At 30.6% G+C, this 26,534-nt stretch overlaps 2 protein-coding genes across 2 annotated transcripts; one reads left to right on the forward strand and one right to left on the reverse strand.

Annotated features, from left to right (window-relative positions):
• Positions 1 to 352: 352 nt before the first annotated feature.
• On the reverse strand, positions 353 to 2,483 carry LOC124827751 (Tetratricopeptide repeat (TPR)-like superfamily protein). Its single transcript, XM_047300870.2, has one exon. It carries the CDS (start codon positions 2,393 to 2,395, stop codon positions 518 to 520), a length of 1,878 nt encoding a protein of 625 aa, XP_047156826.1. The 5' UTR covers positions 2,396 to 2,483; the 3' UTR covers positions 353 to 517.
• Positions 2,484 to 19,467: 16,984 nt separating this feature from the next.
• Positions 19,468 to 20,450, forward strand: LOC124846982 (zinc finger protein 7-like). The gene has a single exon (XM_088114754.1). The coding sequence runs from the start codon at positions 19,709 to 19,711 to the stop codon at positions 20,282 to 20,284; it is 576 nt and encodes a 191-aa protein (XP_087970880.1). The 5' UTR covers positions 19,468 to 19,708; the 3' UTR covers positions 20,285 to 20,450.
• Positions 20,451 to 26,534: the final 6,084 nt, after the last annotated feature.

The raw sequence follows: 26,534 nt of genomic DNA on the forward strand, positions 1-26,534 counted from the left end.
CTACTTTGTTCCATTAAGGCAAGTTATGAAGGAAATGCGGAAGGGAAGGTTATTGGTAAATAATATATCGTTTTTAACAGCTCCATAAAAGGAAGGAGGAAAAGTAGATTTTCGCGTGGGCTTCTGAAACGGTTAAAAGTATAAACATTATTTTTAGTGGGACCCTAAACAGCATTGATGGTTTCATATACTTCGTAAGTATAAACTTTATTGTAGGCTGGCTCGGGATAATTAGTATCTTATTTGTTTGATAACAGTTGTTTATTGACAATTATGTGTGATGAGGAATAGCAAGGATTTAAGTTTAACAATTGCATTTATAAAATTACAGATTATAAATGAAATGTTAATAGGCAACAGCAATTCGATCTTAAATTTGTTTGTGAAATTTGGAACTTGTGCGACTCTTCATACGTTAGCTGCTATTGCATCCAAATCTATTGTAAGCAACATCAGCAAATAAGGTGCTTCTCTTTTAGAAGAAAGGAATTTTATGGACAAATATAATAAATTAAGTTCACCAGTAATCCCGACATGAACACGAACCGTTCTCAAAATGGTGGAACCGATTCCGGTCTCTCATTATTATTTTTCTGCCAGAGATCTTGGACATCATCTTCATCACGGCATGGCAATCCAAACACACTCGAAGGTTCTTTACAATCTTGATAGCAGTTCCTGGACTGGTACTTATAAGCCCAAATGCTAAGGCAAGCTTCTCACTGTGAACTTCCAATGAATGCTCTTTCTGTTGCTCTCCTATATCATGTAATACCACATCTATTTTTGGGGTATAACCGCGTGCCTTGAGCCAACCATTCATTTTCCCGAGCATCGAATATATATCCTTGCTTCTCCGGTGTCTTACATCACCAGCAAGAAACTCGTGCACTCTGTTGTTAACTTCAATGGAACTACAACCAGGTTCCTTCTCAACCCCACTTTCTTTCATAAATGATCTGACCTTAGCCACGCCAACCCAGTTACGAGCAGCAGCATACATGTTAGAGAGAAGGATACAAGTCCCTGAAGTAGCCAAATCATTGCTCACAAGAAACCCTGCAATTTCCTCTCCCAATGAAACATCGTTATGGATTCTACAAGCCCAAAGCAAAGTACCCCACAGGATAGAATCAGGCTCAACCTCCATGCTTCTCACAAGGTCATAAGCTTCTCTTACAAGCCCAGCACGGCCAAGAAGATTAACCATACACCCGTAATGCTCAACCTTTGGTTCCATCTCATACCTATCCTTCATCAAATCGAAAACCTCCCATCCTTTGCCAACCAAACCTTCATGCGCACATGCAGTCAAAACAGCGACAAATGTAATATCTGAGGGTCTAACTCCAACACAAAGCATCTCATGAAACAACTGCAAAGCCTCGTCACCAAACCCATGTATGCCATACCCCATAATCAAAGAATTCCACGCCACCACATCCTTTCCCACCATCCCATCAAACACCTTGCGCGCATCCTCCAAACTCCCACATTTGCAGTACATATCAACCAACGCAGTACCCACACGTAAGTTTACCTTGACCCCAACCCCAATACCACTATTCTCAACATACGAATGCACCCACCTACCACACTCCAACGCACCAAGCTGGCCACAAGACGACAACACAGCCAATACAGTTATCTCATTGGGCCTAACCTTCTTACCCAGCATTTCCCTAAAAAGCACCAAAGCCTCGTTCGGGCACCCATGCTGAGTATACCCATCAATCATCACGTTCCAACACACCACGTCCTTCACCTCCATCCCTTCAAACAACAGCCGCGCCTCCCGGAGCATCCCGTGTTTCACGTAGCAAGTAAGCATGGCAGTCAAAGAAACCAAACTCCTCTCAGGCATTGCGTCGAACAGTTTCTGAGCGGACACGACATCACCGCCCCGTGCGTAGGCATCAACAAGGCTCGTGGAGACGTAAAGGTCGGAACATAGTCCGAACTTAACGGCGTGGGAGTGAACGACCGTGGTGGGTTGCAGGGTGCAACCTTTGAGGAGGGAAGAGAGGGTGAAGGCGTTGGGTTGAACGTGGTGAGCTAGCATTTGGGCGTAATAAGAGAGAGCGCAGTCCCAGAGAGCGGAGTGGGAATGGGCGTTGATGATGGAGCTCCATAGGAAGACGTTAGGGGCTGGGGTGCGGTGGAAGAGGGTGACGGTGTGGTGGAGGAGGCCGAGGGAGGAGTAGGAGCGTTGGAGCTTGAAGTTGAGGATGGGGTGGTGGTGGAGGCCGCGACGGAGGAGTGCTGCGTGGATTTGGTAAAGGTTGTTTATGGATTTAGAGTTGTCGATTAGGACGGCGAAGTTGTCTACCTGAAGTGAGGCTGAGGTTGCCGAGGGTGCTGCCTTCGTCAATACACTCACTTCGATTGGGTTCATCTTTCTTTATACACCTCCACACACTGCATCTATGCCCATCTTATCATGCATCATCCTTTCTTCTCTTTCACAACCCACTATCTTCATTTTCTTAAACCCTTTAATACCTCTCAACAACTCATACTTATTGCTAATATTTTCATTTTCACTCAATATATCAATTATTTAGTGCATAAATTTTTTATTTTATTTTATACAAATATTACAAGTCAATGTTAGAAAATTTGAATGGGCTAGATTATTATAAAGGTAAATCTCATGTTATAATTTGGATCTAATATATGAAGAAAGTTTTGGACCATTCATAATGTCATTGATAGTTGTAAAATGTAAATTACACTTAATCAAATCAACAAGCACCTAACATTTAAAATTTAAGTCATGATTTATTTCCTAATTTTTTATTCAAAAAGAACAAAAATTGATTTCTTTTTTATAAGCCACAACTAAGATGGTAGACCTCATTCATGGGAGTTGGCTTTGCAGTCATTAGATTTATTTTTATTCTAAATAATGTCATTAAAGTGTATCTCTATTTATAATTATTTTTTCGTTTCTGAAATTAACCTTCTGTCTTCCTTCGTACTTTTTTTTTCTCTACTTTCTTTTCCTTTCCTTTGACGATTTCATTGTTAGTGTTAATATAACAAGACATTCAAAACACTATGTAACACATTCCTCATTCATTCACCACTCAGCCTTCAACGACAACATATCTAAAAATTTTGTAAAAAAAATTATATATCTCTTTTATCTGCATTCTACGTCTAAGTTCAACATGCGATTTTTATTTTTAGAAATTTAAGTGTAAGTTAAAATTTTTACATTTAATAAGAATAAAAAAATCGAATAGTATATAAAAAAAAACAATACTCAACACATTAAACTTTAGCTCGTGTATTTTTCAGGGAAGCAAGTGTCATCCTTTCGTTTGTTTCCAATGATATGATATGAGAAAAGCCTGCTAGTGAGTCAAAAGTGATCAATCTTTCAAATGGTTCCTAGTAAAAGAAATTCAAACAATAATATCAAAATCGATGCAACACTACTCTTTACAAAAAATCTTAAGTCAATGAATTAATGAGTCTTCTACCTTTATATACTGTTTTACTTTCTCATTTCTATCTAATATGGGACTTAGACTCATACTTGGATTCCCAACACAAAATTGGGTTAGATAAAATTAACGAAACTTGGAAAGTGGATGCATTTTAGCTATTGTTGCACATTGAACGACGATGACAACCTTCGGATTCAATGAAAATTTTGTCCGCACGACATTTGTCAGGGAATGATGAGCATGGCAATACATTGTGTTCTTTCTTGTTTATTATTTTTCGTAATGTGGATTGTTATTAGTTTGTGCTTTTGTGTCCTGTGACTAATCGAAGTAGTTGAAAAATTTTCAGGATTGAAGAATAAGATAAAGGGAAGTGGAAGAAGATAAGGGCTTCGGCATAGCTTTGCCGATTAATTATTCAATCCAAAAGTTTCCATTTCATAAGATAATAGTTTATTATGGGTAACGTGTATTGTATCTCCCTTTAATTGTTCTCCATTTTCTTTTGGGATCTCCTTTGGTCCCATTGGTTGGGTCATGATAGTAGAGATTTTCCTCTTGCGCCTAAGATATGGTTAAGGTATCTAGGAATCCTTACAACAACATTACTTATCTTTTTCTCAATATCACGTTACAAGAGCATAACCCTATCCCTCGCAAAATGTTTAAGGGCAATAGAGTGCCCTTAAAAGATTTGTTCACCCTGCTACATTCAGATGTGGTTTTGTAAAATCATTTTTTAGTTAATGAAAAAACCCATACTCTTAACTTGTTTATATATGCAGTATTGCATAATTATGCTGCAAAAGTGTTGAAGTTTTTGATAATTACGCAACAAAAGTGGTTAAGTTCTGGATATAGTTATGCAGCAAATGGTTAAGTTCTGCATAATTGTGCTGCAAGTTGGTTTCTGCATACTTATGCAGCAAACTTTTTGTAGTGACACTTCAATTGAGAAAATAAACTTTCCTTTTGCATTGTTGAGTTGAATTTACTTTTGCATTTGTTGCATATTATAAAGCTATATTGAAGGGTATATTGCAGTGTTTGACCAAATGCAATCTAGAAACATTGTTTCTGATTAGTTGGGTGAAATAAGTTGTTTGCGTAGTACTCACGAGGACTTGGACATGAGCTTAAACAAATTTATTGCAATGAACTCATAACATGAGCTTTGCGATATTTTCTTTTAATTCAAATAAACTTTTTTTTTCTCTATAGAAATATATGCACTTTAGAAGAGAAAAAATAAGAGTAATTTAGCAGGTGGTAATGTTTAAATTTCGAGAATAATTATTTAATTCTTTTTTAAGTTTATAGAGAAATTAATATTTTTTTAAAAAATAAGTTACATCAATTAAAAAATCCTTAAATAAGTAACATTTATGCTTATTCACAGTGAGAAACACTAAAATATTATGAAAACGGATAAATTGTGTTAGCTTAGTATGTATAAGTTCGAAATGATTTTTAACTTTTATTAAAGTGAAGTTATATTTATATTATAGGACTTATTTGTAAGTAGTTAAGTCATGCTAGTCCAACATGACTTTATTTAGTTTTTTATTTTAATTTTTTTAAAATTGTGTTTGAGTATATGACTTTAGTATAGTCTCATTTAACTAAAGTAATGTAGAAGTGATACTATTACATGACTTTAATTTTTTATAGAAATACATTTTTTAAAAGTTATTAAAAATATTTAAAAATTTACCAAAAGATAATTGAATATATTCAATTATTTGTCAACAAATTTATCGATAAACTTTGTTAGTTGAATTATCGACGGATATATTCATCGGTAATTATTTATTATCGACGAATTTATTGTGAACTTTGTAGATAGTAAAGTTGAGACGGATTGTCCACATTGATGAAGTGTTTCAGCAAAGTCATTTATGTAAGAGATCTTGCCAATTTGTTGATGTGAGGTCGCAGATGACACATGTAAACAAACTCTTTTGCAAATTTAAAACTTGCATTATTTTGTTCCTTTTAAACTTCTTCCTTATATTGACACTCTGCATATTCTTTAAGAGAAATATTTTCTACTAAACTATCATAAGTCAAATCCGAACAAGGTTCATGGTCTCCTAATGATACATCACAAGCAAATATTGATAACAATGACATCATTAGCACATAATGTTGTGTGGATTTCATCACTGGAAAAATAAAGTGAGTATATGGGACAAGACAACTTGCTGTCCATTACACTACTGGAAGAGGTTCATTGAAGTACCAACCATCTACATCCAGTAGTGTTTACCATAGTTTATGAGTTGAGACAACAACTACAAGCTCGTGACGAAGCTTATGATGATCTCAAACAACGATTTGAAAACCTCCAAAATTTGGTCATGAAGTTCTTGGTTCTAGATGCACAACCCATGGTCCATCAACCTTAGTCCACCCCAACACCGTTCCAACCACTTCCCCAGCAACATTAGGATCAAGAAGAAAAAGACAATAACTCTAATGATAACTACGATGATTATTAAATACTTAGCTTATGTACATATCATAAGATTCTATTGTTGACATTATATTATGTTTTGTATAATTGAAATTATTTTAGGTTTTTAATGATATAGATTTTATTGTCATCACTCCATTGGTTCATTTATGAGCATATATATTTGGATTCTATGGTTGAAGTTGTCTTTGATTATGTCCAGGTTGAATGTGGTGGAAAGAAAATGTTATCCATTACACCTCAATCTGTTTCGCGTATTACCGACAAATTATTGACGAATATATCTGTTGATAATTACTAACAAATTATAATCATCAATAACTATCAATGATCATAATCCGTCTGTAATTATTTTCAACATGATTACCAACAAATCTTAGTTAATGTAAAAAACCATGAAATACCAATAAAATTGAGATTATTAACAGCATATATCCACGGATAATTATTGCATTCTTGTAATATTTAGTGTTTTACTCAAATTTTTTGTGATAACTTATTTTAATATACATATATATTTGATAGAGAAATCTTTACATTTGATAGAATACTCTGATTTTGAGATACAAAAGTTTGGTGGATAAAAAATTAAAATGCTGATAACTTTTGATACATAGCTCGGGTTAAAACGTTTTATATTAAAGTTGCTCAAAATTTTGCAAGTAATGCATTTACCAATTCCCATTGCTGTTCCAAAAATTCAAAAAGTCTACCATTTACTAATACATTTTTATTTTTTTAGTTTTTAACCTCTTTTCTACATTTTAGACTTTTAATAACATACTTATACTTGTCAGAAAATTCTGATTTTTTTATATTTTCTTATACTGAATAAATATTTATAAAAAATTTACATTTTACACATTTCATACCTTCATGTGCACAATTTTTCATTTTCTAATACTTTCATTTTACAGGTTGTCGTTTCTGATTGATATTTTACAAAGTTGAATTAATATATTTTACATACTTTTAATCATGAGATTGGTAGATATTAGATTTTATATGCTCCTTTATTAATATAAAAATAACAAAAGGAAATTAAAATAAACTTGCAAATAATGTATATTAAAAAATATTAAATAATTAAAATTGTGTCATCTTTATACTACTTAAATTTATATCACAATACACGTAACACAAACACGATTTCAATTAAAATTGAAAAATGAACACTGAAATCATACCATGTAAGTACTACTACACCTTAGTTAATCAAAAGTTTAAACTACCGTAACTTTTTTTACAATAAAGTGGTATCTAGATGAAAAAAATTCACCATATATATATATATATATATATATATATATATATATATATATATATATATATATATATATATATATATCATCCCCTCTCGAATTGTTAAATTGGGTTTTGAATTCAAAAACTAAAACTCTTCAACTACATTTTTTTTCATCTATTTTGATTGGATTGAGGTGGATTTAATAGTAATCGATCCAATAAAGACCATAAAATAAAATGAAAAATCAATTATATTTAAGTGTTATACAATTTTATTATTAATGGTAATGTATTTAACATAAATGGATTTTGGGTCAAAACTGTTTGATACGATTCCATATATACTGATTCATCCATATAGTGTATGCATTTTGTGAGTAAAATGTGATGTCATATAGATTGTGGAATGAGAATCCCACAATTTTTATTATGCAGTTGCACCTTGATTAGAGAAGGATTTTGATTTAAGATTTTGGGTTAAAACTGTTTGATATGATTCCATATATATTGATTCATCCATAATCTATGTGATGTCATATAGGGCAACATAGAGATGCATAGGGTGTGTGGGATGAGAACCCCACAATTTTTATTATGAGAAGGATGACATGGCAAGTTAGTTCATGCTATAAGTGCTCGGAAACCTTGATTCTCCATATATAGTCGTTTATGTTTCAACTGTCATTATTTTCAATCTTATAACTTTTGTTAAACTCTTATTTTCTGTCACATCCCTTGTTAACTTTTTTTTCACTTCTTTATTATGCATATAAAAACAGAAAATGTTTGGTTGTGATTAGTGAGATATTATTGTGCAATGGTTTGGTTTGGGCGGTGAGCATGGCGAGAGGAGAGTGGTGATGCATATTATTATTGTCACATGTGACACACATTGGTTTGCTTTGTAGTTTTGATCACGTGGCAGTGTTAGAACTTTGGGATGCATTATGGCCCACAAGAGGAAAGATTATATATATGCAGTGTACTGTTACCTTTCCTTCCATGTATTGTTCTTGTGCTATTGCATGGATGTGTTTCTGTTCATTTTGGAAGGGTTTTGGACCTTGTCTCTGCATTATTATTAGATACCAGAAAATAAACTACTGTTTCAGAATGCTGCCACGTCTTACTACTTCTCCCAAACAAACCCTAATACTTTTTTAATTTCATGTTTCCAGAACACTCATCTTTGTCACTTCAGTCAGCCTCATCTTGCTTTTCTGACAGTCTGTCTCTTTGATATTGCGCCTATCCAAGTTGCTCATAAAGCTCATTAGTCATTTCTTTGGTCGAATACAAAATGAAATAAATTTAAAACACTGTGCTATTAAAGGATGATAACTATTCATTTTGGTATTAAAATTACAATACATAATTATATTTTAATGTTACTTTAATGCACACTTAATCATCATATAATTGTATATCAATGATAAAAAGGTTTAAGCGATATTTGTATTTGGATTGAATTCCGATTTATTAATTTTTTTGTTGTTTTGATTGAGTTTCTGAAAAATTGATGCAATCAAAATTTTCAAAGTTAGTATAGTACTAACATTCTTGAAAAGGTTATCACGTGGATTTTCTTTTTTCTTACTTTTTGATGTTAAAAAAATGAATGAAGAAAATAAACATTGAAATAAAATGCGAAAAAAGTTTGGAAGAGCACGAAAGAAGAAAAAGAAGCAACGAAAATGACTTTTAATAATTAAAGATATATTTAAAATATAATTAACATTTATATAATTAACTCAATATAAAATATAAATAAACATAATTTTGTTAAAAATATTTAATAAAAATATAAATTTCAATAAAAATATTTGTATAACATTTATATAAAAATAAATTTCTTTTTAATTTGTGGAAGAATAAAATTGTTTAATTTGAAAGAAATTAAAATTGAATTGAGACAAAATAAAAATATAGATATCAAATTGACACTAGTATAATAACATGTGACATGACACTGACATATAACATTGTCGATGTTACTGCAAAATCACATCTGCGTGACAGATTTTTATTTAAAAAAATATATAAAAAAGGTTAAAAAAATTAAAACAATATTTAAATAAATTAAAAAAATCAAGAACTAACACATGAACTTTTCTTTAATTGTGATCGTACTACACTAATGGATAGAACCTGATTTCTTCAAATTTTAAAAAATAAAAACCTAATTGAGATAAAAAAAAATCATTGAGGAATCCTTAAAATGATTAAACCTTTAAATAAATACAAATTTAAATTTAAATAAATAAAAATTTGGTAAAGATTATTGTGAAAAGTTTTAGTAAAGAGCTAAAAGTTTCACAATGAGTAAAAATAAACAATATATAAAAGAATCAACACACTTATTATATCTTAAAATTTTAAGTTAGAAGTGATTTCAATTTTCATAATCAAATTTAAACTAAATATTTAATAAACCATCATTTTATGTATACAATCGTACATTAATATAAACTAAAAGCAAACCAGAACACAAAAGAATTTTAATGATGAGAGAACAACATAGTTTGACCTTCCGATCAACACATATTTTCTTTATAAAATATTTAATAATCTCTCTATGAAATGTGATTGAATGTGGAACCTAACTTATTGATGATGGATCAATGAGATTATTATTTGGTACTTCTATTTATCCATTATAAAATAAAATTACCTTTTAATTATCATGCAAAGTTGCATAACCTTTTAAATACATAAATATCAACATAATTTAACACCATTTCGTTAATTTATTATTTGTCATTAATATCTTTAATATATAATTATTCATATATAAGACTAATGTTGGATAAACAATTTAACACATATTTTGCATGTACTTACTTATAACTCATTGGATGTAAATTTTCCTTATTACATACCACCTCTCTCCAATGTTCATTCAAATTTATATAAATATTTATAAAAGAAGAACTATAATAAATAGTTTAAAAATATCTTTATCTTATAAGTTAAAGTTAGTTTATCTTAAAAGTAAAATTAGTTTTTAAACAGAGTAAATGAATAAGTTAGTTAATTTTAATTTATTAATTAGGTTAATTCATTTGCTTCTTTGTATTATTTTTATAAGTATTTATTGATAAATTTATCCAAACAAATCAACTTTAAGTCTTGTGAACTTAAGATTCATATGATATGTTTCATATTAAATATGAATAACATCCATCAAATATATAAAATGATGAATTAACCAAAACTTCATTATGTCTTCATTTTTATTATACTTTGAAGAATTCTAAGTGTAGATTTGGAAATCTCACATAAAAGTGGATGAAATAAATAATATATAAAAGATATAACTGTTAAGAAGTAGACTTTTAAGCTTAACTCAACCCTACAAAATGGGCTTGTAAGGTGAGGTTTGCACCTTACTTATATATTATAATTCGGCCTTGTCTATAGTCGATGTGAGACTTCCAACACACCCCCTTCATGCCGAGGTATAGACATCTCTGGCATGAGAGTAAAATTAATGGGTGGTCCGATAGTGGCCCGATAACGGGTGGAACAGAATGCCCACATAGATCTCACTAGAAAAGGTTCCAACCTGGCTCTAATACCATGTTATGATAAAAGAAAGGATGAAAATTGTATTTCCTATTCCAAGGAGGAGAGAATACAATTGACATATACAGCTGTTTAAAACCATATAAAAATAAAATATAAATATAAAAACAGAATATAAATATAGGAACATAAATGCATATATATGAACATAAAATAAATTAAATCCAATAATAACACACTCCAACCTCTGTCATCCCTACTGTAGTCCCAATTGAAAATATCAGAAACACTTTCCTTTAAACATTTGCCTTTGTAAAGAGTTGAGTCATTGACATATTCACCTTCAGGCAAAGGTTCATTCAAGATCTCTTCAATTTCACCATCTTCACTAATTTCTCTAATTTCATCATCTGCATATGTTGAATCATCATCTCTAAAAAAAAACCCTCCAGGCCAATTACCAATTCTTTCGGATGTCAATTATGCTTGTGAAAATTAGATAAAATTATATACGACAAAAATTATAAAATGAAAACTCATTATAAAGTCATTTTTTGTAAGAAATTGTTTAACAACGAGCGTTTCTGATTTTTTCCAGGCCAATTACCAATTCCTCTGATGTCATTATGCTTGTGAAAATTAGATAAGACAAAAATTATAAAATAAAAACTCATTATAAAATCATTTTTTGTAAGAAATTGTTTAACAAGTATTTCTGATTTTTTCCAGGTCAATTACCAATTCCTTCATGCTTGTGAAAATTGGATAAAATTAGATGAGACAAAAATTATAAGATCAAAACTCATTATAAAATCATTTTTTTGTAAGATTGTTTAACGGCAAGTGTTTCTGATTTTTTCAATGGGGCTACAGTAGGGTGGTTCTGATTTTTTCAATTGAGACTCCAGTAGGGATGACAGAGACAGGAGGGTGTTTCTGATTTTTTCAATTGGAACTACAGTAGGGATGACAGAGAAAGGTTAGAGTGAGAGAGATGAAAGAGAAATGATTGAGAGGAATGTGAGAGGTGAGCAAGGGTTTGAGGGTTCTTTTTTTTTTTTTAAGTTTTGAGAATGAAAATTATTAAAATACCCTTAACCTTAAAACTTAGAATCCATGATATATAAGGATATTTTTGTCTACTAAAACCCGGTACACATTGCTAAAATGTACCAACTGAAAAACAGGCGTACGCGCGTTAGCAAACCCCTATATATATATATATATATATATATATATATATATATATATATATATATATATATATATATATATATATATATATTGTAAATTGATGTTATTCTCGATGTGAAACTTTCAATACAATTCTTTATGCTGAAACATATACATACCGAACATGAAACTAGACATTAATAGATTTGATAACAGATGAAAATATAAACTCAATAAACAATTTTTTTCTAAGATAAACTCAAACTCATAGCTATAATATTAACAAACATAATTTAAGACTATAAGTTGAAAGTGATGTCCAAAAATTAAAATTAACTCTCTTTATTCAGTTTCTTTTAATTCTTAAATACATTTGATCAAAGCAAAGACTACGAACAGAAATTTTATTTTATTTATTAATTACATGTTACGTAACTTGTACATGATTTATTACTTAATATTTTTTATTCTATGCATTAATTATAAATACTCTAGCTAATCCTACAACTTTACAAAATATCATAGTTTTGAAGATCTTGCTTTTTGAAATATTTTAACAAATTGAAAAAAAAAAGTCTTGTATAGTCTTAAACAAGCTTCAACGACAAGGGTGAGATCTTTTCATATCCCAAATTGGTTTTCAAGAGAGAAAAAAATGGTAAAATAAATCAAAATAGCCTAATATATTAAGAAGTAGACTTTAAGCCTAACTCAATCTCACAAAACCGATTGAAGTATACTCATCTCGTTCTGATACCATGTTAAGAAATAAACTTTAAGCCTAAATCAACCCCACAAAATCAACTTGTAAAAGGTGAGGTTTGCACCCACTTATATATTTTAAATTGATCTTATCTCTAGCAATGTGGGAAAGTCGTACAAGTATTAAAGTGGGAAAGTCCAAATATCGTTGTCCTGAGAGACTTATGCAACACTAGATAACTCTCGTAATTCACAACTCAATTAGACAAAAAAGTTCACAAAAACACAAAAAAATCTTTTTGTGATTTTATCAAATAGTTTGTGTGCAACAGAAATTTAACAGATTATTTACAATTGTCAAGACTAGATTTCATTCACTTCATTTTCATGCATTCACAAACATCTCAATTCCAATTTCATGTTAAAATCAGCTAACAAATATACTCAAATTTTATCCATGAAGACTTTGGACCTATGATAACTCATCAAAGTCTAATTTCTTGGACATCAACAAGTGAAATCATGCATTAAGTTCACTAATGGAGAAAGTCTATCCCTAGATACATTTTTCATTAGGTACTTAATTTTAGTTTAAACATTTTCTAACACCTCAAAAACCACAATCAAGCCATGGGTATTTAAGAAACAACAAGTATTAAGCATAAAATCAAATACTAACATTAAAAATGGAAAAACATTTGTATTCACAAAGTACACAAGAAATCAGTTTATTACATATAATATCAACAAATAGGTTTAGCTCTTCATGGTGGAGAACTAAGGTTTACAAAATTGAAGAATAGGAAAGAAATTGAAGTCATAAATCAGAATCAATGCCTCTTCCAAGGTGTTGGGTAGCTGGTTTACGCTCAAATGGCCCCTCTCATTCACATCTCCACCTTCAATTTCGTGACCCATCTTCCTCCTCAACCCAAAAGGGGTAAATCCTCCATAGGTGAAGATAAAGACCTAAGGAGAAGAATGAAGCTTCTTAGTAACCCAAACAACCTCTTAGAGTATTTCTCTAACACCCTAAGTGAATTCTAGTCGTGAAAATGAGAGAAGATATTGAAACCCTCATGAAAACATATGTTTAAACCCAATTTCGCGTAATTGGTTTGACATTCACATTAGACGACTTAGTCTTACTCGCTGAGCGAATTGGGCCAGACTGACCGAGTGTGAAAAATGTACTTGAATGAATTGTAACAAAATAATAATCCTTAATATATTCTTCAATATTTATGGATTTACACTTATCTATAACATATTTCACAAATAAAAACCAAATATTTTTCTTTCCAAAATTATTTAATAAAACCTTAATTATTAAAAACGACATAATAAAAATACCAAAAAAGGATAAAAATAAACAATAATAATGACAATTATCAGAGAGGGAGAAGCATGGATCATTCTGGAAGGCCCCAATATGATCAAGATCGAGCAAGCCTAATCTTTAAGTTTAAGGAATCAAAAACCAAGTGGAATATGATGCCTTAGTGATGAACCTTTATTTGATGAAAGAAATGGGCACAACAAGGGTGTGTTGCAAGTCGATGTGTAATTGGTGGTTGGTCAAGTCAAAGGAATATTTCAGGTGAAAAATGACCTACTGCTTTGATATTACCATAAAGTAGTAAACTGATGAAGGAGTTTGAAGAAGCAACAATAGACACATCCCGAGAATTGAGAATACTAAGGTTGACATCTCGTCTAAACAAATAACAAAGGAAAAGGGTAGTTGAGCACAATAATACAACAAGTAATGATTAAGCCAACAATGGGGGAATGTCTATATGTTACAAGAGTCGTCAAACCGACTTGAAAGAAGACAATAAAGCCTTGATAAAATAGTTTAAGATACTTTGATACTCAAGTCAATAAACGTCATAATATATAGTATATTAAAGGTTTAATAGGTTCGGAGGTCCCTATATTTGCGGGTTCGTTTCACTTGGGTCCTCCAATTTTAAAAGTGATCAATTAGGTCCCTAATTTAACAAAATTGAGTCAATAATACCCTTTCCGTTAAATGCAAGGGAATCTGAATGCAAATTAAAAATTGCAGAAATTGCCACGTATTAAGCTCAAACTCTGCCACCTGCAAATAAAATGATGCCTCAGCATGCCACCTGTTTAATTTGCATTCAGATTCCCTTGCATTTAACGGAAAGGATATTATTGACTCAATTTTGTTAAATTAGGGACCTAATTGATCACTTCTAAAATTGGAGGACCCAAGTGAAACGAACCCACAAATATAGGGACCTCCGAACCTATTAAACCTATATTAAATGATGTAATGAATATTAACTAAGTACTTTGCATGGATTCTATATTTATACTATTTGTAATGGATTTGCACTTACCATCGGCCAAATTATGGCTCAATCATAACTTAATGCTATTATTTAGTTTATTCATGATAACTCATGTTTAAGGTGGTGAATTATGTTAAACAGTTATCGATTAGTCGTGTTTAGTGTCAACGATCAAAGTGACCGATCAACTTGCATGCTGGTCAAATACTTCTTTATGTTTGACAAACAGGTCTATACCATACATAATAAAAAAGAATATACAATATAAATATTATTATGTCATGTAATGTTAAGTTGTTCTGTATGTTTTATGTTAGCTTAAAATTATTTGTTATGATATATTGGCAATGTAATGACACTCACCAACTCTCACAATTCACATTCAATTAGACAACGTAATTCACAAAAAAAGTAAAAAAAAAAATTGTATTTTTATCAAAGAGTTAGTGTACCAAAAAAAAATGAAGAGAGTATTTATTATCAAGACTAGATTTCATTCTCAAATAATATTCCTAGTAACTTTAAGAAATTGTTTGGTTTACATAATTTTGTAGGTAAAGAAACATTTCTCTTCGGAAAAAAGAAAGAAAGTAAATTAAAGCCCTCCATTGCATAAAAGTAAATAAGTTTAACAAAATGTAAGTAAAAAATAAATCATAAATCTTTATATAGTGTTTACGGCATTCACACGAAGGCACAGATTTACCGTTCCCGATTGTACATGGTGATGGAAGTGTACAAGCGTGTGAGTGAAGGAAATCACCTTTGCAAAGTGTAATAGCAAAACTTTTAAAGAGGACCACACTTTATTAGCATCTGCTACATGATCAGAATTTGTTCTCCTTCACAGTTTTTCTTTTCCAAGCCATCTGTGACCTTTTTTGTCTTCTATTTTAGTAGATGTTTTAAAGCAGCATTAAACCAAACAGAAGCACACCTAGGAATATATGAGGATAAGCCAGCCCAAGATCACTTGGGTTATTCCTTTTAACCACTTCAGAGCCAACAGTTGTTGCTTGCTTGCTTGGATCTTTGTCACAAAATGCTTCAACTCGATACCCTCATCACATTTTGACTCAATATGCACTTACTATCCAATCACCACTTCACTTGTTTGGCTGACTTTAATTATCAAAGAAAATAAGACCTTTTGGGCTAAAGGCTTTATTTAAACTCTTATGTTTGAACAGATAATGGATATTGCAGGGTCTTTTCACCGTCTAATTTAGCACTAAGCAAAGTTAATATTCTGATTGTTCCCAAATGGAAGTTGATTAATTCAGTGATTGTGATATGTGAATACAAACAAAAGGAAGCGACGAAGTGATTGTATAGTTGCAAATGGTATGATGTTGAATGAGAAAAGAAGGCACGAGTTAAAGAAAGGGTTTGGGTCGATGCTGATTTGAGTGTTCTGTAGATCATTGACAACTCTTTTGGCTTATAATCCTAGTAATTTTAAATTTATTATATTCGAACAAGATAAGACATGTCTAATTCGTAACTTCCGACTCATCAATCCAACAGCTGAATTATTTATTGGAAAGGAAGGTTCAACATCAGAATGGCTTCATCACCCCATTACTGGGGAAATCATAAACTTTGTTAAGAATGGCATTGGAGTGTGATTCTGATATCTAAGAATAAGCACAAGTGGCTGAAAATGCACTTGTACTGTGGATGGACGTAGCCCACTGACAACCAGACACCACACAACCATCATATCTTGCTTACAAACTGATTTAAAAACTCAGTATCACTTCTCCCCTCTACCCTCTAACTTTATCGAACCATTATTGACACCTTTTGCGGACCCCTTTAACTTCCAGAATAGGAGTATTACATTATTATGAATAAAAATAAAGATTCAGCACAAGCAGCGACAACTCGATCCACTATCTTTAGTGTGTATTTGGTCCTTTTTCTGATGTTGGGCATAGACTTTGCTTTTTTTTCTGTACTTAAAATCTGCCCCTCTTTTCTATATTGCCTACCATGCCTTATTTGCCGTGACTTCTCTGAGTAACAACAAAATCAACTCCATCTTATGTCTTTGATGGACCATACCCTCACCAATCCCACGTTATTACTGTCCCACTATGCTTATGTTTTTCCCTGTCAATATGTAACTTGTGGTTTATACAAAACTAGATCTTTCCCCCATCAAATTTGTGGCTTCTGAAACACCAACACTCCAAGATCACTACCTATGCTTCGTCGCTTATTTTTCTTTCCCGATACAAACCAAATTTAAACTTACTTCACCTTCAGATCTTCTCACTCCTTTTTTTTAAATCATTCAAACAAAATTTGTTTCTTTATTATTATTATTATTATCAATTATACGTTTGAGATTACTAAAATAAATTATAAATGATATCCTTCAAAGATCTAAGAGCCCGGTTGTTCAAATATGAAACTTTACTTCACTCTACCAACCCCGTTAGTAAATGTTAATTTTTTACACCCAAACTCTGTAATTTCCTTCTTATTTCCATCATATAGCAAGCAACCCAGACAACCAAGAACAGTAAAGACACGCAGGAAAATGTACACCGAAACACCTATTAACATATATTATTGGCTTTATTATTTCTTCCCTACAGCGTATTTCTAAGAATTAAAAAGAAATATTTTTTGGTTTAAAAATATTATTGCACGAGAGATATATATTCAAATTACTTTTTTCATTAGTTATGGTTATTCAATTTCTTAAACTTACTTATTTCTGTAAGAGTTTAGCTTGATCCTCTTATGTTTTTTCACTCTGTTTCAGTATTTGTTTGTTTTGATGTGCTAGAAATGATTGATGAACATGAAGATGCTAATCTAATTGAGATTTTTTTTTTAAACTCGTAATAATGCTTAGCACGTCAGTTTTATAAAATAAATAAAATACTTGCTTTATTTATTAGACTCTTCTTGGATGGTATCAATAAAAAGTAATAATAATTTTTTTTAAAAAAAGAGAAATATTTTCTCCATAACAATAACACTATCTTCCTATTAGTTATTAATCACTTAGTCTTTTTTAAGAACAGAGGAATAAAATAAAAGAAAAATATAATTTACATTCAAATTTTGTTTTTTGAATTTGAAAAGTTTACTTTATAGTCATTTAAAGGGTTCTATTTTTTAAAAAAAATAAATAAAAGACGGGATGATGTGTATCTCTCTAGAAGTACAGAGAACATACCTTTATTATTAATTTATTAAATGTGATTTAGTGAAATGTGACAAATTATGAGAGATGACCATCAGATGCTTGCCATGTTAATAAAAATATCAACGTAAATGAAAAAATTCACAAACATTTTAAGGAATCAAAGTGTATTTGTTTAAACTTAGGAAACCGACCTAAAATTACATGAGGGATAATGTTATATTTTAGCAAAAATGCATGAAACATGATATCTACACCAGTGTCCAAAAGTTGAACATTTGAACAAAATTTCTGCAATTCGATCACAAGTAGAATAAAGTAGATGTTGACACTCAAATCGGTACATGGTACAAAGTGGAGGGTGAAATTAGAGATATAGAATCTTTCTTGAGACTTTATTTGGTCTAATTATATCATTCTTAATTAAGTTATCATGATGTTTTTTTATGTTAGGATTGTGATAATATAGGTATCCATGAATAAATACTCATTAAATACGAGTCTCGTGTAAAGTATTTATCAGAGTGTTGGCATCAACACGTCTTATACTTACACCTATTCATATATATACTTAAAACATGTTAAATGTTATTGTTAATTAAATTACTAAAACTGTTTTTCAGGCTAACTAAGACGACTTGATAATTGATTTTCAATTTAGTTCTAACAATTTCTTAATTAATATTTTTATTATATATTGACTTTAAATATAAGTAAAATGTAGATGTCGATGGATCAGAAGTTGAAATTAAAATTATCCACGTTGAATATGAGATGGATACAAGTATTTTTATTTTTATTTTCAAAATGAGTTTGGGGATGGACACTATGGCCTATATCTAGATTATACTAATTATAAGATGTGAGATGACTTGAGAATTGCTACTTAGACAAAATTTTACTATATAGTCGTTACGTAGACTTAGTGTTTTTCAACTCAATCGAAGTTTAATATTCTCTACACACAAAGATAGTGAAAAATGTTAGTACCAACGGGAACACCCAACCTACTAAAAATGTTTCAACCTACCACTCACTCATACACGCCTTTGGCCTTAACAAAGTTTAGTGTAAATATTTAATTTCTCACGGTGAACCGAAGTTTGAATTATGAAAAAGAGATGCATTCATATTCTCTGTTAGCCTTTACGTATGTGACTTAAAAGAAAGAATTGAATTATTTGACCTAAAGCAATTAAGATAATATGTTTAACCTAGAACGATTCCAATACGTATTGTTCCTGAAGAATGTTGCGACGTATGTGAAGTATAAAATTAAAAAAGGCAATCTGAGTGTAATAGTACATAACACTTTTAATGGTCAAGGGTCGATTCGAAATCCACCAGCGAGCACCTATATAGATGCTAGAAGTAGTGTAAATGTGAAGACAAGTAGGAATCTGAAGCCATAAATTGCCAACACTACCAGATGACATTAGCATTGTCCCAATTCTCCCCTCTAAAGTATATGCAAAACTGGGTGGGAACACAAGACATGGCGTAGTGCTGAGTTCATAAAGATATAACACTTCACCAAATAATATTCAGCTCCCACTTCCAACTTCATATCAATCACTCCCCTCTCTTTCTTTCTCCTTATTTAAGCTCAACAACTTCTCCCTCTCCCACAAAACTATTCTCTACCATGACCTTCCTCACGGAGGATCAACATCATGATCATCACCATATGTCAATCAATGACAATCAATGTGAAATTCTGACTCCCGAAGGTGGTAACTTAGGAGAATGGCTGAGTTTAGGCCTTAAAGGAGACATGACTGTGGAGGCAGCAGAAGAGCAAAAGTCGTCAAAGGCTGAGCAGAACAAGGTATTCTCATGCAACTTCTGCATGAGAAAGTTTTATAGCTCACAAGCCTTGGGGGGTCACCAGAATGCACACAAGAGGGAGAGAGAAGCAGCAAGAAGCTACCAGTCTCATAGGATGATGACAGCAAGATCACCAATGGGGTTTGCTTACACTTCTCTGGCATCTAGGTCACTGGGAATACAGCCTCACTCCCTTGTGCACAAACCAGGCAGAGAAAGGTCTGCCATGGTGGCTAGATTCAGTGATGCCAACATTAATGGCGCTGGAGTGGCATCCTGGACACCCTTTCTGCTCGAACAGGCCGTGGATTTCTATTGGCCAGGTAGCTTTCGGGCGGACTTGCCAAAACAAGAATCAGATGTTCATAAGATTGACTTAGATCTTCGCCTCTGATTCAACATCACAGCCTACTACTGTTTTCTTCTTCATTTCCCAATAAGCTCTCATGGCTACTATCCTGATTCACTGCTTTAATTGGTTTCGCAAGAGAAACAACCATCTCCATGTAATGTCTATCACAACTCAATGCTAAGTGTGTTTCTTTTCTTTTTCTTAAAAATATATTTTTCCTTTTTTAAATTAATATGATCATCGTTTCATTATTTTAATTTACGTTTTTTAAAATATTTTGTAAAATATTTAAAAGTATATGGGAGAGGAAGGTTAGAGTAAATAAAAGGTATGTATTTTTATAAATCCGAAAATGAAAAGAGTTGGATCGATTTTGGACATTAGAAGGGAAGGTAGAGGACAAGAAAATGGAACCAAATCGATTCCCTAAACGTTGAAAGTACACGAATTTTAGTCCAACCTGCAAGCGACAATATTGCATCAGTTGTCACAGGTTATAGGAAAAAGCTACCAAATAAGTGTGTGTCTGATTGGCATTCAGGTTTATTTTACTCATTGTCACACATATTTTAATATAAAATGAAAGCTAAATTAATTCTATGGCCTTATAATATAAGATATCTCAGTTATGTTTTTTCTTCTTTAATTTTTTATTTTCTATCTCCACTCTTTGATATTTACTCTATTTATTAATTTTGACAATGATAATGTTATAATAATGTCATCGTATAATTTATCAACTTATATTAGTATTACCAATGTCATGTCCGTACTATAAACTAAAATAAAAAATACATATTTATAGAGGCTAAAATAAAAATTAGTTTTTTATTTATAGAGACTAAAATAAAAAAATATGAAAAGTATGTATTTTTCGGGAATAAAAATAAAAAGTATTTACCGGAAACTAAAAACAAAATAATATATTTATAAAGACTAAGAAATTGTGTATTTACGAACGGGTGAAATAAACAATGACATTCATAAAATACCCTTGAGTGCTCCATTAAAGTTGGTTGATAATCATGTTAATATAACTGCAACGATTCGTTTGAAAAGGTTTTTCATCATCATTTTTAACATTAGCAAAACTTACCAATTTTTTCATCTTATTTAACTAATTTAATGTTTATCATTATACAAAATTTATAATAGTCAACTAAATATAATTTTCCTCATACTAAAACAATTATTTGTAATTATCGATGTTTAGCTCTTTGATAAGAAAAAATATTTGTAATTATGATGGACTTTAACACAATCTCTCAATTTCTTTTCACTTATACACATTTTTGTTTTGAATGGAAGTATAAGAGTACTTTTTTAATAATAATTAAATTTACATTAATCTCTCAAGTTCTTTTTACTAATTATACACACGTTTTCTTTGGAATGGAAACACAAGAATACTTTTTTAATAATGACTAAATTTATAAATGTAAGTAAAAACAAATCTATCTTCCATTTTGTAAGATTAAATTAAATTTAATGTTTATTTTTTCTTTTTAACAAAACTATAATAATCTCATAATTGCATCTCTTTTAATTGTTCACTAATAAGAGCTACAAGCTTTTATATGAAGTCTTATATGAAGTCAGACGAGCATAAAGAACTATGCAAAGAAACTAAAAAAAATGAAAAACACAATCTCATATTACTAAAAGATAAATAATGGTTAAAATAATACAATCATCACTTGCCTCACAGTGTCACCAAATAACACAATCATCAATTGCTACTGTGTTATTTTTTATTTATGGATAGATTAAAAAACTAAAGCACCTTATATTTTAGAGATTACAAATTTAGTTAAACCTATAATGTGTAATTAAGATTAATTTTTGCACAAAGTTCGTCAAGAATAATAGTTAAAAATCAATTTATCAAAATCAACTCCAAAACAAGGAGTACTAGTTATTAAAAGTAATTGTAAGAATAAAGAATGGTTGTCATTTGCTGTAAAAAAAATATATTCTATCTCAATTCTGTCAAGTTTTGCTTGATATTGTATTACCATTACTAGTTACTAAACGTTTCTGATAAGCAAGAAAAAAAAGAAGAAAAAACTAATTACTTAACATTCAATTGTGGTAATCATAGCAACGTGAGAAACATCGTTGAATATATTAAAAACTAGTAGAAGCTAATGTGATTTCATAATTTTTTACATAAACCTGTAGCAGGATACCAGCTTTAAATTTATATTAATGCTTAAAGGAATGGTAAAACCAAAATAGAATCTACTTTTTACTTAGTACTTTTTTTGTCGGATTTCACTTCGTACCGATTCTACTCATATATAAAAAAAGTTTATTCTTACAATTATTTTCTATAATTATTTCCACAATTATGAAAGAAAAATGAGATGACAAGAAAAAGAATGGAAGATAAAATAAGTGATGTGATAAAGAATAATAAAAATGAAAAAAAAATACATAAAATACATGTTGTAAGAATATGGTTATTTTATTTTTAATTAAAGAGTTTAAAAATAGCAAGAGTGTTTTTTCAACAATAGATTTTTAGTTCATTCACTTGATTGTTTCTACATGTCTTCGTGTTGACTCCATTGTTGGTGATTTGAAGAGGGTGACAGCCGGTGGAAGATAATATTGAAGTATGGTGTGCAAATTATACCCACTTGCTTTCTACTGTAGAATTTTTACCAATATTATGACTAGCATCGATTATTTTAATTAATTAATAACATTATTAAAAAATGTAAATTAAAGTAAATATTAAAATATATTTAAATTAAAAGCCCTAAAATTTTAAATTTTAGAAATAATTATTTTCTAATAAAAAGTTATTTACTATTTGTTTAGGGTATAGAGTTGAAGTCTCTTACTCAAACTACTACAAGTTATCCTGAAGACTGAACGGCCTCCTCAATGGTCCTCCATCCTCTCTAAGTTACGTTGTTCGCTCTCCTTCCTTCTTGTCGAGGTCTGCGGGGGTACCTATTAAAGTCACATCGACGCTCAAATTAGTAATATAACCGAACGGTTGGCACAGTAAGTAATGCATATATTGTGCATCGTGATCCTAAAGTCATACCTGAGACATTTACTTATACTAGTTGTGATGAGTCTTTACCTTTCGCTGGTGTAATGACAACTCAATCACACTCTGCATTAAGAGCTTAATAAGTTATTACCACTTGGCACGACCTAGGTGGATGATCATGGAAGGACAGCTTAGAAGAACGATAGACAACCTGGGAGGTGGGCCATGGGAGGATTGCCTAGGAGAACCGCTTGGAAGGATGGCCATGGAAGGACAGTCATGGAAGGACGACCATGGAAGGACGGCCATAGAAGGACGACCGTGTGAGGACGGTCATGGGAGGACCGTGTACACTATTTAATTTAAAAAAATATTCAAAAACCAATTAAAAAATTAACAAAATAAAAATTAAAAGCATTAAGAAAATAAAAAAAAATCACACTTAAATGCAAGATTTCATTAGGGAAGTAAATGCTTGCGCAAATAATTTTAGAATAAAAAAATGAAATAATACTTCTAAACACAGTTTAAAAAATAAAAAATATACTATAAGACGTGATATGTTGAAATATTATTTTGAATAAACTTTGGAAATATAATTTCTTCACTTTAAAATTGTGTTTACAGTACATTGAAAAGCACTAACATATCACCACTGCTAGCAGTGACGGAACTTCTTAGGATTATAAGAGATTTCGGTCTCCGAATTATTTTCCAGTATATATAAATTAGTATATATAAATTAATATATATAAATAATAATTTATTTTAAATTTAATATATTTTACACATATAGTACTTCCAAAAAATTTGTATATATGTTTTGACCTTAAAATATTTACTGAAAATCGATCCTTGACTGTTAGGCCTGTCATTCTATCTGTGTAAAAATATATAAAGTTGATAGGCTCAAGCATTTATTAGAAGCTTTTATTTCTTTGTATTCTCGTTATTTCTATCTGCACCTTTATATTATCAGTAAAAATATTAAAATATTTATACTACTGTCACCATCATTTTCGTTTAGTTACACCTTTATTTTTCATTGTTATTGTATTCTTTAAGAGTAGAAAAAAAAAACCTGATTCAGAAATCCTGTCATAAAACGTATCTCTTATGCGGGAAAAACTGATTTAAAGAAGTATTATGTTTTCGAAAGTTTGTTAAGAAAATTCTATTTAAGAAATTTATTCTAATATATATATATATATATATATATATATATATATATATATATATATATATATATATATATATGAACTACGTGTTTCAAAAGTCCCATTCTAAAAATTTCACTTCAAGAAATCATGATTTGGAAATCGAAAAAATGTAATCTAGAAGGCACCTCTATGAAGGACAAAATGATCATTTTAATAATTAAGAGGCTGCAGTTCAAAATAATAAGGGTGCAGAAAAGAAAAGCCGTCCGAAAAATCATTCTCAAGTATTATGTCCTGAGTTTGGGCTTAGGTATAATAGCCATTTTCAGCCCAAATTTTGTTTTGCACCTGAAATTGCACTTTGCCCCAACAATCAGTTAACAGCTAACAATGATAAACAAATAAAAACCAGGGAGGATGAGGGTAGAGATAGAAATGCAACTAAGCAAGTAATTTTCAATACCATTTTCTATATATATATAAAATAGAACTACATACCCAGTAGGCGTACGATAACTGAACGAGGAATACTAAATATTTCACAAAAAATTAACTAATTCCTATGGAATGTGTGAGATAATATGACTTACTTTAAACTTTAATTATTTTTTTAAGTTCTAAATGAGTCGCTTCTCTTCTCACAATAACTTGACTGATTATGGTTACTGGAATATAGGTTCAATTCTCGTGGACATTGACATTTTTGTAAAACTTTGATTTCACTTTTTAATAATAAATGACATTCATTTAATGTGTATTTTGAATTTTCATTATTTTTTCTCTTGGTAATATTTTCATTTACACAGCTTTTTCCTCGTTTGCCATAATATTAGTGTTAGTATGTTCTAACTTTAGTATTGCGTGAAGACATTTTTTTTTTCAAATCTTCAAATATCAAATGTTATTTACGTTTCATTAGTCATTATCCTTGTTGGAGTGTTTGAAAAATGACATAAAAATGTTGGAGTGTTTGAAAAATGAAAAGTTATTATAAAGATTTTAAGCATTGAAATTGAGACATTAATAGTTGATAAAGCACTTTTCCAAAAAACATCCATCAAGTCTTATCCAATCATCTCTCAAATACACTGGATCATTGCTTCCCATACATTGGGATTACTTCTTATCCATTTCCCATACTCCTTAAACTCTCTATTATTTCTATGCCCATCTTCTTAATCTATTGTTTCTTTGGAATCTAGTCAATATCACACCTCAATTATATTTTGCCTTATTAATTAAAACATTATGTTGGAGATCATATTATTATAAATAAAATAAACTCATACTTCATTTTTTTAATATCAAACTTCATAATCAGTCTAACAAGCCTCTAGTTTTAGTTTGTGTACTATTTTTTTAGTGTGATGATAATTATTGGTATCCTGTAAGCTAATTATCGAAGAATGTGTTGTGTGATGCATTTCACAAATTATCCTTTCGTTGTGATTTTTTACCAACTAAACATTTTGTTCTGTTGCATAAGTTGCCCTCAATGATGTGAAAATTTGAGCCATCAGTATTTCCACCATTCTATAAATTATCGTCCTTCTTGATCAACATAGTCAATTGATAAAAGTAAGACGGAATTGCTTTCTTTTGCGAAACTTTCTCAAGCATGGATCAATTCGTATGAAGGTGGAAAAATGAATTTTGTTAATTATGGTAATCAGTTATAAAGAATTTATCATAATTTTGCTATACTCTTTCTCATTTTATATGTAGGTTCTATGAATCTCTCTAGCGATATAGTTGGATCTCTACTCTCTAGCCCTATTTAAAAATACTTATTTTTAAACTCCTAAAAAAACAGAAAAATATGAATATTTGTCTACTAAAATGAAGGCACCTTGGGCTACAAAATCTTTCACCTAGATTCAAACTCCCTTGTTAGTTCTGATTTCCGGAAAACATGCAACATATTTAAAATCCTAATCCAATTAATACACTTGTAGAGTAGCCTTGTTATGTGATGCTCCTCAAAGCTATTCAATGCTCATATGCACAAATAATGCATATTATATCACAATATTTCAAAAGCCTTTCACCCATGCATCTATTCTATATATAAAAAAACTTGTCCTACATATTTTATATATATACATATATATGTATATGTATATAT

This window comes from Vigna umbellata, chromosome 1 (assembly GCF_029865625.1).
Source record: "Vigna umbellata cultivar VRB3 chromosome 1, Vumbellata_1.0, whole genome shotgun sequence".
Classification (NCBI taxonomy): Eukaryota; Viridiplantae; Streptophyta; class Magnoliopsida; order Fabales; family Fabaceae; genus Vigna; species Vigna umbellata.